Below are 13,452 nucleotides of genomic sequence, written 5' to 3'. Positions count from 1 at the left end.
TGAGTGTGTAATAGAACAATGCAAAGGGACGGAGAGAATGATGCGGCCAATCGGTAGCCTGTTCTATAGTTCGACAAGTCACTGTGTAAATTTAGTAGCTAGGGCTGTCAATTTCTGATTTTCTTTTATTTTCTTTTTGATCATAGTCATTCTCATAACCGTGATGAATTATGCAATCCAGCCCAGAGACTTGAGGGCCATGGTATGAAGTAAAGACCTCTGCGAACAATCCCCCATCCGCCTGGCCAAACTCCGTGCAAAAAACAGATAGAAACATGTAGTAGGTAATAATAATACAATTGCAAACACGCTGGAACAAACAATCATGATCATGGTCACCACATAAACAAAAATCCATCCTACTTCCATGCACATCCCTTTCTTCTTTCCTTCAATTCAGGTTATTCAGAATATCCCTCAGCACCCCCCTCGAGGCCACTAAACCCCTCCCCATAGTGCCCCTTCCGGGTCCTCCTCCACCAAGTTTAACCACTCCACTTCCTTTCTTTCCCAGCATATCCACCAAACTCCTTTGCCTCTGCACATTGACAGGCCGTTTATTCTCTCCTTCCTCCATCACCCTCTTCCGCTGTTCCTTACTCAAACCTTTCATCGGACTGCCACTGCTCTGGGTTGGCTGCGCTATAGGGATATGATGCCCCAAATGCGCCCCAGCCGGTAAATCATACAACCACTCCCTCTTCTCCATCATTTCCACAAATTTCCTTAGTAGTTCATTGGTTTTAAGCGTGGACTTGGACCCAATAATCAATAACTTGGTTTTGGCTCGAGTAAACGCTACGTTAATCCTTCGCCAGTCTTTGAGTAGCTCCCCCACGACCTCTTTATCGTTTGACCGGACGAGTGAGATAATGATACAATCTTTATCTCGTCCTTGGAACTTATCGGCCGTATGCATTTCGACGGATGGGTGGCCATGAAGGAGGTGCTGGATCGCCTTGATTTGAGATCTGTAGACTGATACGACACCAATTTCATTGGCATCGACACCGCAGCGAAGGAATCCCTCCACAAGCTATAAACCCGATAGTTAATAAAATACCGTAATCATGATCTGAATGGAAAAGTTAAAAATTTACCTGTCGAGTCAACTCCGCTTCAATAGGGTTATACGTCCGATCTCCCTTCTTCTCTTCTGGCGCAGCCACTAAATCCGTATTCAAAAACATTGCCTTAACATCCTCCTTCAACAAATCCCTAATCCAACAAGGTGTTCCATCACCACCACACATCTTGCCTCCCTCTGCCACTCCCCCAGAAGAAGAAGGCCTATGAAACGCCTCCAAAGCCTTGATATTCGGGATATGAAGACTGCTCTTCGCAACTTTCTCCGTTCCACATTTCAACCTCCCTTCGTAGATAAGATGATTTGATAGAGCCATAATATCCTCACACATACGGTACTGATGTTCTAAGTTGACGACAGAATCCGGATGAGCGTCCGATAGAAGTTTGAACAAGCTCACATCCAAACCCCCAGCCTTTGCTTCTGAACTTCGAACGAGCGGCGGCAACTGGAAGTGATCTCCCACAAGCACAAACTTCTTCGCCATACGTATGGGTCCCACGCAAACCGGAAGAGTGATTTGTGAAGCCTCATCGACGATACAATAATCAAAAACTCTCTCTGTAAACACAACATGATTGATAGACAAGCATGTCGTCGCAACGACCTGAGGGCTATGATAGGCGTCTTGAATCTCATCAAAACACTTCTTAGGCGTATTTGCCAAAACGGCAAATTTTTGAACTTCCGGGTGGATTTTGGACGTGGCCCCAAGTCGAAGGACTTTAATTGGGCGGTCGTCCTTGATTTTGAGAAGAATATTGTCGACAGCGGTATGCGTGTATGAAGTCAACAAGACGGTCTTTCCCTGGTGAACAAGCGCGCGGATTATATGTGCAATGGTCGTAGTTTTCCCAGTTCCAGGCATTCCAAGCACCAACGCATAATCCTGTGCACTCATAACTTTCTCAATGGCGTTCTTCTGGTCAATGTTAATCTTGTCTTGACTCGCGGACGGCAGTGGATACGCCGTTGATTCTAAATTGTAAACAGGTGGTGCCAATTCCACAATGACTTCCCGCAGCCTCGGGTTTCCATCAGCCTTCACCAATTCCACCAGATTGTTCCGAATAAGCGCCACCCCATTGCTAAACTCATCTTTATCGAGACGATATGACACAAGTCCTTCTTGAGAACTTAGCGGCGGTAGCGGCTTAGTCGACCCATCTTCTAGAATCTCCATAATGGCGGAAAAGGTTTGGTTCTTCGTTTCATGAAATCCAGGTTCTTTGACTCGCGAATTATGCAGCCTCCGATCAACAGCAACCATAATCCACTGAGCGGAGACTTTGATCACGAACCCCTTTGCAAGAGCAAAATGACCATCCTCATCCGATATAACAATCGCCTCCCCAACTCCAATCTGAGATTCCAGGAACGAAAATGAAGGAGGTGGCGTTCGTTTCACAAATCGATAGTGATACCGATTAATTTTTGAAACATTGTCGTTAGATGTAGGAGCAGATTCAGGTATCATCTTCAACCCGCCAAAACATCTTCCAGCAGCTTCCCGTTCTTCGCTAGTCATCACCCACAGTTCCTTTCGGAATCTCTCCATATCCTTTTCTTCTTTTGAAAGTAGAGTCTCCCATTTAGAGAAAAACTCGGCGTGTGTTTGGTTAAGATGGCTGGCCTCCTTCGTGAAAACATCGCCTACGCCACTAGTCTCCTCGGTCCCGTTTTCCATGGTCTAAGAGATTTGTTAATGGCATCGATGAAATGAAATTGGCGGATGGATCTCACCTTATGGTACACAAAACACGTAGTTTTAGCGTAGCATCTCCCACACATACGTTTATCCTGGAGCATAGGGGGGAGATCGATTTTGCCGTAGATGTATCGCGCCAAATGGTTTCTTCCAATCATCAAACCCCGTAGCTCATCCGAGAGATTAGGCACCCTAATGGTTTCCGCCTTTTCCATGTAGTATAGAACACCGCATAGAGATTCAATATCTAAGAAAGTCATATTAGTGGGGATAGGGGGAGCGGGAGGGTAAAAATTAAAAACTTGGCGAACTCACCATAACGATCAGCCATTAAAAGAGTATAAAGCATAGTCTGGGCCCGGTGTGCAATCTTTGCGTTCTTCCCCGTTTTCAACTCGAGCGGAACAGTCAATACACTCTGGCCGTTAATATCCCGCACATCCACCTCAACGGTCACATCGATATTACCCTTAAGCCCAAACTTAGGCGACCAAATATGTTCCTCAACGTCCAAGACTTTTCGAATAGCTATATTGGCATCCGCTGACCGGTGTCCCTTTACCATAGCATCCGGCTTCGGTTTTGCAGATACGAATAGTTTAGCCCAATCCTGCAACAATGGCAATTGTGTCCGTAGATGGTCAATAGCCATACTCGGTGTGACCCTCACGGCGTACAAATTCACCATCTGCGCCAAAAGGATCCGACTGATTTCCTTCTCCAAAAAAGAAGTCGAAAAATCATTCGCACTGAGCGCCATCTGGAATACCTCATGCAAGATATTTCCATAAACGCTCCATTGCGACGCATCCGAAATAGCCTTTACTCGTTCCCTCAGAGTCGCTAACCTGATACAGTCGAACGAATCTGCGACCGCCGTAGCAGATAACAGGATATCAGGATGAAGGATAAGCATGTTCTGCGAATTATCAATAATGCAAGTGAGAGTTGCGTCAAAGCTTCCTATAACATTGACAATATCACCTTCTCGCACATCACAATCCATCCAAGCTTGTCGTAATAGGACCCGTCGCTCTGTCCGCGTCTTTTCGTCTTCGACGCGGAGCGCCTTTTCAGGTCGGGTTGCCCCGGCGCTTGAAATATAATCATCTTCAAATACGTCTAATACCACGAATCTTTGGATGGCCCGGGATTTTGTGTCTTTCTTTCAAAACTTAGTATGGATCGTTGAAAGCTATGCTAGTATGTGAACTTACAACTATCTCATCAGGATCAAAGTCGCTTCCATAATCATCATCTGATAAAATTGCAAGAGGTGACTTGGCTCGTTTCTTTGGAGAAGCCGGTGACTTCTTGAAAGGTGATCTAGAGGTTTTCTTAGACACTTTAGGGGTTTCATTTCCGGCTACTGCTTTAGCAATATCCGCCTCCCAGTCATCATCATCGTCAAAGTCATTAAGCCCGTAATCATCCGAGTCCTCGCCTTTAACATTGCCAGCCTTCTGTTCTTCAACAACTTTATTGCCATCCTCAACAGGCTCGGCTGGGCGACAAGTACTTTCCACCAACTCAAACATTTCCTCGTCATCGTCATCATCGAGTCCATAATCATCCGATTTTGGTTCCTGAGCACGAATGGGCACTGGAGAAGGCTCTTTCGTTGCTTGCCTCGAATTACCACCAGAAATTATGGACATCGATCGCCTGGACCTTAGGACGGAGCTTTCCCTTTCCCAGGGACCCTTATCATCGACAGGTGGGGTTATCAGGTTCTCGATTGAAGCGGAAGCATCATCATATCTGTAGAGCGATGAGTCGATAGAAGCCGGGGCAGTATCTGATTTTTGGAGAGCTGCTGCTTTAGTATTCTCCTGAAGTCTCGCCAACAAACTAGACACACGTTCGTTCGCTGGATTACGAGCGGTAGCACCACCACGTCTTCCTAGTTTCCTGATATTCTTTGCCTGTGATATGTTGGCTTCCTTGGTTGTATCGGCTGCTAGTTTGAGGCGCTTGGTTGGGGCGCTCAATGACCTTCGAAATGCAGATGGTGAATCAAAAATAGTCGGCACCGCGCTAGGCGAGCTTCCGTCAAAGTAACCTTCACCTTTAGCGGTGGGAACACCAGCACTAGGAAAATCTTTAAGTCGTTTGCTCCAAGCATCCTCGAACGGGTTTGCCATTGGCGTTTTAAGAGCAGGTGAGGATATGTCGAAAGCGAGTTGTTCTTGTACACGTTTGCTAGGCTGTGGCGTGGTTGAGGGAGAGGAGCTTCTGGGCCTTTTCTTATGCATGGAGACTCGATCTGCAACCTTCCTTCCTTGAAGCCTTTTCGGAGAACTCTTCCAGGAGACTCTAACCTCTGGAGATGCTTCCTCAGCGCATTTGGAGACGGAGGGGGTCGTGTTGGCTTGCGTGAGCAAGTCATTCAGAGCGAATCGATGCTGTGGTGTGCAAGGGACGTCCTTATGATCGCCAGCTGGCACTGATCCGACTGCAAATTTGGCATGCTTCTTGGGAGCAGGCGTCCTATCGATCTTGTCGGATGGTTTTGTATTTTTAATAGGTAAACGGCCATCATGTGGTTTATTCTCCTTGTGAACAGTTGAAGGGAGAGGGGGCGGCGGCGGCGGCGGCGGCGGCGGCGGTAATGGTGGTGAGGAATCTACTGGCGCAGTGACTTTTACCCCTGGGGCGTCATTCACAAGAGCATTTGTTCGAGCAATTGACGTTACAGGGTATTTTGAAGTTGGACCCGCCGGTCCAGTTTTAGTTCGGCTTATAGGAGCGGCAGCAGTATTCTTGTGAGTGAAGGCACCAAGTTTTTCCTTTGTCTTTAGAGACACCGGGTCAGAGACGGTTTTCTTGAGAGGTTGACCGGCGAGGGGTTTCGGGACACCGGAATTCGCAGCATTGGTATTGTTTCTCCGAAATGGGAGTCGGCCTCCACCAGGACGGTTCTGTAAGAGCGCAGGGTTTTAGCAAACACTATTTTAGATAGAGAAGAACGATATAGAAATTGAAAGGTTATAATTACGGTAGCAGCATGGTCTTGTTCGAAGAAGCTCATAGTCCGACGTGAAGACATGTCGCCAGCAATTTAATATAATCGGCCGTCCGGTCGAGGGGTACTGCCAAATATACCAATGAAATAATTGAAGGGCATCAAAAAGACGAGGACATCAATACAGAAAACAAACGCTAAACCGTTGAAGCCACAAGCGGGCGAGCAAGGATTAAAAAAAAAAAAAAACTAAAGTAAAGAAGCTGATGACGAAGACTGGAAATGAAGCATATCGAGAGAAGGGCTTCAGTCAGACCAATCAACAAATCAATCAATGAATTAGTCGATGTGGAGTGGAGGTTGGTGATGATATCAAGAGCAAGGGCAGCCAGCCATAGCGGTGGTGTTCTCTGGCGACGCGTTGAGTAAACAAAAGCCTTGCCAAGCAACGGCACCCCCAGCTGGCATCCCGGACATACATAGCATAGCTACTTGGTAAGTACCCAGGAACCTCATCCAATGCCATCTCATCGGGACCAATTACCAATCATTCATTGTTTCTGCATATACCTTCCACAGTACTTGTTCAATCCAACCAATGGCAAGCTGGGCTGCAGGAACTATAGCTGCATTCCACCCGACCCTGTAAGACATCCAGACATCCAGACATCCAGGCTTTGATCGGAGCTGACAGTTGACGTATTCGAATCAGCAAATAGGTGTTTTAAGAATATAAGCCTTCTCGGTCAGTCGGAAATCGCGATCGGGGTTTCTAGCTCTGCAGCTCCATGGCTCCAATGAGGGGTAATTACACATCTTTAATTCCCCTTGGCCGGTGTCAGCGATGCTACTCTCCTGATTAACGGACGGATACTAGTGGGGGTGGTCTGTCTGGTGCCCGGGATCAATTGAGTGAGGGACAGCCGGTCCAGGCCGGAACAGAACAGAACAAACCCAGAACAAACCTAGAATCTCCTGCAGGGCGCTAGCGAAGTCACTAGCGAGAGCGGCGACATCGAATATCGGCGATAACGGCAGGTCAAAATTTTGTAATTACCCCAAACGCTGCTCCAACTTTTTTTTTTCTTCCTCTTTTTAGCCCGCCGAATAAGTCCCCAGGTTTCTAGTACCTAATTGTCAGAAGCAAAAATAAAAAAGAGCAAGAAAAGAGAACCCGGGTTTTGACGAGCGAGCGATTTAATATTAAGTCGAAGGACTCCCCGCTGTTTTCACTCGAAGATCACCTCAAGCTCCAGTTCAATTGCAAACCAGCCTCGTGGGCTTCGAACCGTTCAAGTCGCTTTAATTCGGCCTCGGGACGACCTGTCATTTTCGTCACCTACCACACTAACAACACCAATCCAACCACCCACTCACTGTACTCAATATCAATATTCAGCCCACCGTGCACACGACACTTTTTCATATCTCCTAATATCTCCCCCTCCCTCCCTCACCCTAAGGGAAAAGATAAAAAAGAAATCTTCCAAAAAAAATGTCGGAAAACAAGAAGCCTCTTCCTTTCGCCTACAGCTTCGCGGCTGGTGCCGTCGCTGGTGTCTCTGAAATTTTGGTCATGTACCCACTAGATGTCGTCAAGACCAGAATACAGCTGCAGGTCGGCGGCGCTACCGGTGCAGACGCATACACCGGCACCCTCGATTGCTTCCGCAAGATCATCAAGAACGAAGGGTTCGGCCGATTATACCGTGGTATCAATGCTCCCATTCTCATGGAAGCTCCCAAGCGTGCTACCAAATTCGCCGCAAACGACTATTGGGGTAACTTTTACCGACAGAGCTTTGGGATTGAGAAGATGAATCAGCCTCTTGCCGTTTTGACCGGTGCTTCTGCCGGTGTTAGCGAGTCGTTTGTTGTCGTGCCTTTCGAATTGATCAAAATTCGGTTGCAGGATCGTGCTTCGGCAGGGAAGTACAAGGGAATGGTGGATTGCTTTGTCAAGTTGGTTAGGGCGGAAGGTGTGCTGGCTCTATACAATGGATTGGAGAGCACAATGTGGAGACATATGGTCTGGAACGCTGGATACTTCGGTATCATCTTCCAGGCTAAGGCCCTACTACCGAAGGCCGAGACAAAGCAGGGACAGATGGGTAACGACATTATTGCCGGTGCCCTCGGTGGCACTGCTGGTACCATCTTGAATACCCCGTAAGTTGAATTATCTGACTTCATATATTCCTGAATATAAATACAAATTGGAATACCCACTGACACCCTACAAAATAGTTTCGATGTCGTCAAATCTCGTATTCAAAACACCGTCAGAGTCCCCGGCCAGATCCAAAAATACAACTGGGCCGTTCCATCCCTCTTCGTCGTCGCCAGAGAAGAAGGTTTCGCAGCCCTCTACAAGGGTTTCCTACCTAAGGTCCTCCGTCTCGGACCCGGTGGTGGTATCCTTCTCGTCGTCTACACCAGTGTCGTCGAATTCCTTCAGAGAACACGCGGTTAAATCTACCACACTACTAGATATTTTACTAGATTATACCTATAGCGCTGCCATTCAATACACACATACACTACACGGACTACTACCCACCTATACCCAACTTCTTCCATTTCATTTGTGCTTATGTAGAGAGGGGTGCATTTCTCATTTATACACGGTGTATATAGATGCTTGCGACTCGTTGGACCTTATGTATATATATACCAGCATTGTGTTCATCTGGAGGCATTTAGAATCTATGACCTAACTTTTTTTTATTCATACCATTATCGTACATACATGGATCCGCAATCTTTTAACCATTAAATTCATTATCCCGACAAAAGAAAAAAAAATAACTACCCGCTATCATGTCCATTAGAAGAAGAAGAAAAAGACGTCTAAATTATCAAGCGAAAATATCATCGACTTCATAGCGCTTCACCCATATCACTCCTCCCTGCTCTCCTTCGCTTTAACATTCCTCTCCTCAGGTTCCAAAATGTGTTTATGAACAGCCTCAGTAACCAGCTGTCGCAGTTCTTCCTGAGTATACTCTCCAGGTCTTGATGCTAGTTCTTCAATCTTTCTCTTAAACTCTTCGTCGACCGGCTCTAGTTCTTCGGCGACTTCGTCCATAGATGTGAGATTGACTGCGATACCGGCCGGTGGAACTCCAGCGTCTGAACTCAAGATCGCTTCTTTGGATGCCAGTGTTTGGAGGTACTCTGCTACGAGGGGGTATGCATCTTCTCCTTCAATTGTTTCAGCAGCCTATACCATAAGAAAATTAGTCTCAATACCCCTTTCTCAAATCTTGAAAGATGAATAAAGAACAAAAAAGAAGGAACAAAAAAAATGACATACTGTCAACCCATCATCATTCTTCAAACTCCAATCAGCCCCCAACTCTTCGACCAAAAGCTTCGCAACCTCCACAGTCTCAGCTGTAAATAACGGTGTATCGCCATCGTCATCGCGGAGGTTTACATCGCCACCATGGTCTTTTATTAATGTACGAAGTAGATCGAGGTGTCCATACGAAGCTGCAGCGTGAATCGGGGTATACCCGTTTTCGTCTTTGGCGTTTACAAGGCTTGGCCGGGCCGAGAGGTAGGAGAGAACTTGGGAGGTGTTGCCGTCAGAGGCAGCGATCCAGATGTTCGACATGTTGATATCTTTTGAGAGCTCGGTTTGGATGGTGGATTGGTAAGGTGGGGTGGTGGTGGGGTGGTGGTGGGGTTTGAAGGTGGGATGTTTTGGATGCCAAGGAAATATTTTGGAAGATGAAATTTTGATGTCGCAAAATATTTGAGAATTCGAGAATATCCTAGATATCCAGGCCTCGTTCCCAGACGCCCCAAAGGGAGAAATAAACGTCTAAGCATCCTGGTATTAGTGTGGATATGTGAGTCACTGCAGTGCCTAGCAGCTGCCCTTTGTTGGGAGATATCGAGAATTTACTAGAACAATTGGGGTATATTGTACAGTTATTATACAAGGATCTAGATCTATGGACACAATATATCCTCCGTAACTCATCATGAATCATTTACCAATATGTACAACTTGTCCTCTGACTTGATAGGAGGATATCACTTAGGTTCCTCCGAACCAAAAATTTTACCAATGTCAAGTCCTCTTCGGGACCTTACTCCCTTCCCTGCCAGCATAGCTCCATTGTCAGATCTTTGGGCGTGCCTGTTTTCCTTTTGGCCTTCTTGTCTACCGTGATGTTCATCCTCTTGACGTTTCGGGCTAGGTTGCCGTTTTGATCGTGGTTTTGATTCTCTAGGAAGCCTGTTACTGTCGCGATTATTATATCGTGGTCTTGGCTCTCGAGGGCTTCTGTCGTCGTAGTTATCATAGCGTGATCTTGAATAGGAGTTTTGGCGGGTGTCTGTTCTCCCGCCGCGGCTGTTGTAATCTCTAGATCTGAAGTTGTCTTTACGGCCGTGGTCTCTTGGTTCGAAGTTATTGTTACGGTGGTTGTAATCTCTTGGTTCGAAGTTATCATCACGGCTGTAGCGTCGGGGTTCGAACTTATTACCACGACCGGATTTCCTGGGGTTGGGAATTCGTGATGTTGGGTTAAAGCCAGCTGCTCGAAGTTGCGCATTGAGGGCCTCCATTTCAGCATCCATGTCGTCAAGCTCTGGCTCTGGCTCTGACCTTGGCTGCGGTTCCGGTTTCTTCGTCTCAGCTCTAGGTTTCTTCGCGGACGCTATCGGCTGTGGGCCGAGGTCGAGCCCCGCTGCCTTCAATTGTGCATTCAGGGCTTCCATTTGTGAATCAATGCTGTCGGAGTATTGTTCCTGACTCTCAATCCCTTCAACCCTTGGTTCCCCTGTTGATTCAAAGCCCTCCACATCAGAATCCAAGCCACCGATATCTCTTTCCCCCACTACCCCAACCTTTCCCACACTATTCTCTATCTCGCTGCCGGAATCTCCAATTTGTTCAACATTCTCGCTCGTTCCTTTCTTTTTCATCTTCTCCGCTTTTAACTTTGCCATAAACTCCTTGACCCTTCTTTTATGATCCTCAATCCTATCCATACACCTCCCAGACCTCTCCCATACCGAAACCTGATGAGCCCACAGTTTAAGCTGCAATCTCATTTGTGCCCGTGTCACCTCTGTTTTCCAGTACCCATCTACCGTAGGATTCTCATCCGGATTCTCCTTCCTCCACTCCCTCCCCGCTTCATTCCATAATTCATTTTCAAAAATATCCTCCGCGTTCGCATACTCCCTATCTTGTTTCAATTGATCCAGCAAATCATCACGTTTAACCTTCTGTTTTATTTTCTTGTTTAATATCCCGGATAATTCTGGAGATTGTTTCGTTCCGGTGTATCGAATGAAGGGTATGGTGTTACCACCAATTATTGTAGGTTTGAAACGGAGATCGAAAGGTAAGAGGGATAAATTCGGGTTGACAGGTTTGGGAGGTTTTGGTTTTGGTTTTGGCTGAACAGTAATATTCGCTGCTTGCATTCGAACCAGCGGAGGGGCTTCACGGCGTTGACGATAGAGATTTAGGAATGCAGATAACCTCGCAAGTTCGATGGGGTCAGGTGGGACAGCGGTTGCGAGACGAAGGCATTTTTCAGCTTTGTAACCTAATGTTAAGGCAGCGCGGATCTTGACGATTGCGGTGTCGCAGGTACCGTATTTTCTGAATTCACGGGTGACGATGGATTTTATGGATCGGCCGAGTTGAGAGGGTGGGGGAGGTGGTGGGGGTGTTTCTGTGGATGTGGAGGGGAGTGTGAGGGTGGTGGTTTTTTGGGTGTGCTTGAGGAGTCTGCGGTATAAGGCGAGACCTGTTTATGGCAGCACGGGACCAGTTAGATTTCCCGTTGGAAGTAAAGGTGGAATGAAGAGAAACCACTTACAGGCAGCACGATGGGCTACATTTCTATGTAGAGCGGCTGTTTTGGAGGCCGGTAATCGCATCTAAGGATGCTCAAGAAGTGGGTGCGCAGGCTATGGCGGTTTTATCGTGACCATCCTTCGCTGTGGAGGTTAAAAAAGCGTTCACCGAATGGTTGTGTTTTGTAGGTCAGAAATTTTTGGTGTTGGTCTTGAGTTCGTTAACTTTCCAAGCAAACTAATGTTGTATACCGCTTGTCAGCCGACCTGCAGTATATGATTAAGATCAGAGATAGAGGAAGTTCTATAGATTTTAAGAAGAAGAAGAGGAAGTAGAATAGATAAATAAATAGATAGATAAATAAAAAAGGGGGGTTTCATTCGCTGGTTGTATGCTGAGGTTCATTACATCGTCAATGAGCAATGCGCACAAGCAGATACATCGATCGATTGATTGATTGATTGATTGATTGATTGCATCGTCGCGGGTTTACGACTGGACTCTTTACGCTCTCCGACAAAAATAGGAAGAAGAAAAAACGCCAAAAACACCTTCATACCCGGGAGAGGGTAATGGGGTTTCCAACTCTATCCAACTCCCCCGGCTCCCGAGTTCATCGCCTTCTAGAGTGTGCGGTCTCGGGACCCTCCTAACAAGCTAAGAAGGGACCCCGAGATCATGGAATATGGAGCTGGCTTCAGTGGTATATACTGAAAGTTTGAAGAATGCCTAGAAGGTGCTTCCCTCTGGTGGTTGTGGGAGTTTCTTGTTATTTCCGCTAGCCATGAACCTGATATTTACGATAACCTCCTCGTTAGTGATACCACTCGATAAAAGATTATAAATGGAGGATTATATGATAATACCTTCGAAGTTCTAGAAGGACGGTCTCCATGGTATATTCCCGCTTCCAATTTCCAAGACACTGCAACTTTGTAGGGTCAACCTATACACATAATTATTAGTTAAGTCTCTGGCCGAATAATTGAAGGAGGGGGTGAAACCAACCTTTCCATCTTCCTGACTCACGCATGGTAGATTGATTCTAGACAAGAACTGAACCGTCGGTGGTACATCCGGGTACTGCTCGTCACAATGAAGTTTGACACTGTAGATCCGATTCTCATGGACGCTCTGTGTATATATAGTAATTAATAAAAGGCAAAAGGGTAAAAAGGTAAAAAATAAAAGGTTCTGGAGGGGTAAAGCGGGGAGGGTGAGGTTACGAACGTGGGGAGGGCCGAGGATGGTGCCGTTCCAGTTAGTCATCATGATATCGTTTCCATCGTCAAGTCCGAGAGAACAGGCATCTATAAGAGTTCAAAAATTGATTATAATACCGTATTAGCTTAACGTCGAAGTCTAATCGGGTCTACAGATATGTTAATAGGACTAGGAAAATGAAAGCATACCGGATCCTTGACCCTTCTCGCCTTTCTCAAGCTCCTCTAAGAGTCGGAAGTTTCTTGGGACCTTTGCCGACATGCTGAATTTATTATTGTAGTCAGGATAACACTCGGAGCCGTGACTATGATAGCGATGGTGGTGGTGGTGCTGATAGTAGCTGCAGCTGGTGGGAGCTAATGGTGATGGTGGTGAAGATAGTTGGGCTGATCGAACAGGGCAATTGAATCAATCAATGGTGGGACAGCAATGCTCGCGTGGAGGTCAGCCGGCTCCCAAACAACGGTCCAGCCAGGCAGAGCAAATGGTGGGGGGAAAGACAAGGCGGCTTAAAAGCCTAAATTGGGGCCACCATTTCAACCTGTTGCTAATTGCTTGCTACCTATCAAATGCTGGAACCGATGGTGACGCGCAGCCCGTAATTTAATTTCCCATTTGACATTACACTGCACGACACTACG

At 46.6% G+C, this 13,452-nt stretch overlaps 5 protein-coding genes across 5 annotated transcripts; 1 reads left to right on the top strand and 4 right to left on the bottom strand.

Annotated features, from left to right (window-relative positions):
- Positions 1–391: 391 nt before the first annotated feature.
- AOL_s00006g173 (uncharacterized protein) lies at positions 392–5,844 on the bottom strand (the record flags this gene model as incomplete). Its single annotated transcript, XM_011119482.1, has 6 exons — positions 392–1,036; positions 1,101–2,777; positions 2,831–3,042; positions 3,111–3,960; positions 4,013–5,716; positions 5,794–5,844. 6 exons carry the CDS (start codon positions 5,842–5,844, stop codon positions 392–394), a joined length of 5,139 nt encoding a protein of 1,712 aa, XP_011117784.1.
- Positions 5,845–7,255: 1,411 nt separating this feature from the next.
- AOL_s00006g172 (uncharacterized protein) lies at positions 7,256–8,233 on the top strand (the record flags this gene model as incomplete). Its single annotated transcript, XM_011119481.1, has 2 exons — positions 7,256–7,929; positions 8,008–8,233. 2 exons carry the CDS (start codon positions 7,256–7,258, stop codon positions 8,231–8,233), a joined length of 900 nt encoding a protein of 299 aa, XP_011117783.1.
- Positions 8,234–8,659: 426 nt separating this feature from the next.
- On the bottom strand, positions 8,660–9,379 carry AOL_s00006g171 (uncharacterized protein; the record flags this gene model as incomplete). Its single annotated transcript, XM_011119480.1, has 2 exons — positions 8,660–8,983; positions 9,077–9,379. The coding sequence occupies 2 exons, from the start codon at positions 9,377–9,379 to the stop codon at positions 8,660–8,662; spliced, it is 627 nt and encodes a 208-aa protein (XP_011117782.1).
- A 425-nt stretch (positions 9,380–9,804) lies between these two features.
- AOL_s00006g170 (uncharacterized protein) lies at positions 9,805–11,670 on the bottom strand (the record flags this gene model as incomplete). The annotated part of the gene is made up of 2 exons (XM_011119479.1): positions 9,805–11,537; positions 11,610–11,670. The coding sequence occupies 2 exons, from the start codon at positions 11,668–11,670 to the stop codon at positions 9,805–9,807; spliced, it is 1,794 nt and encodes a 597-aa protein (XP_011117781.1).
- A 646-nt stretch (positions 11,671–12,316) lies between these two features.
- On the bottom strand, positions 12,317–13,072 carry AOL_s00006g169 (uncharacterized protein; the record flags this gene model as incomplete). The annotated part of the gene is made up of 5 exons (XM_011119478.1): positions 12,317–12,377; positions 12,454–12,533; positions 12,596–12,721; positions 12,818–12,897; positions 13,000–13,072. The coding sequence occupies 5 exons, from the start codon at positions 13,070–13,072 to the stop codon at positions 12,317–12,319; spliced, it is 420 nt and encodes a 139-aa protein (XP_011117780.1).
- Between the last annotated feature and the right edge of the window lie 380 nt (positions 13,073–13,452).

This window comes from Orbilia oligospora (assembly GCF_000225545.1).
Source record: "Orbilia oligospora ATCC 24927 unplaced genomic scaffold scaffold00006, whole genome shotgun sequence".
Classification (NCBI taxonomy): domain Eukaryota; kingdom Fungi; phylum Ascomycota; class Orbiliomycetes; order Orbiliales; family Orbiliaceae; genus Orbilia; species Orbilia oligospora.
Note: the sequence above shows the minus strand (reverse complement) of the source record. Positions and strands in the feature narration are given on the sequence as shown.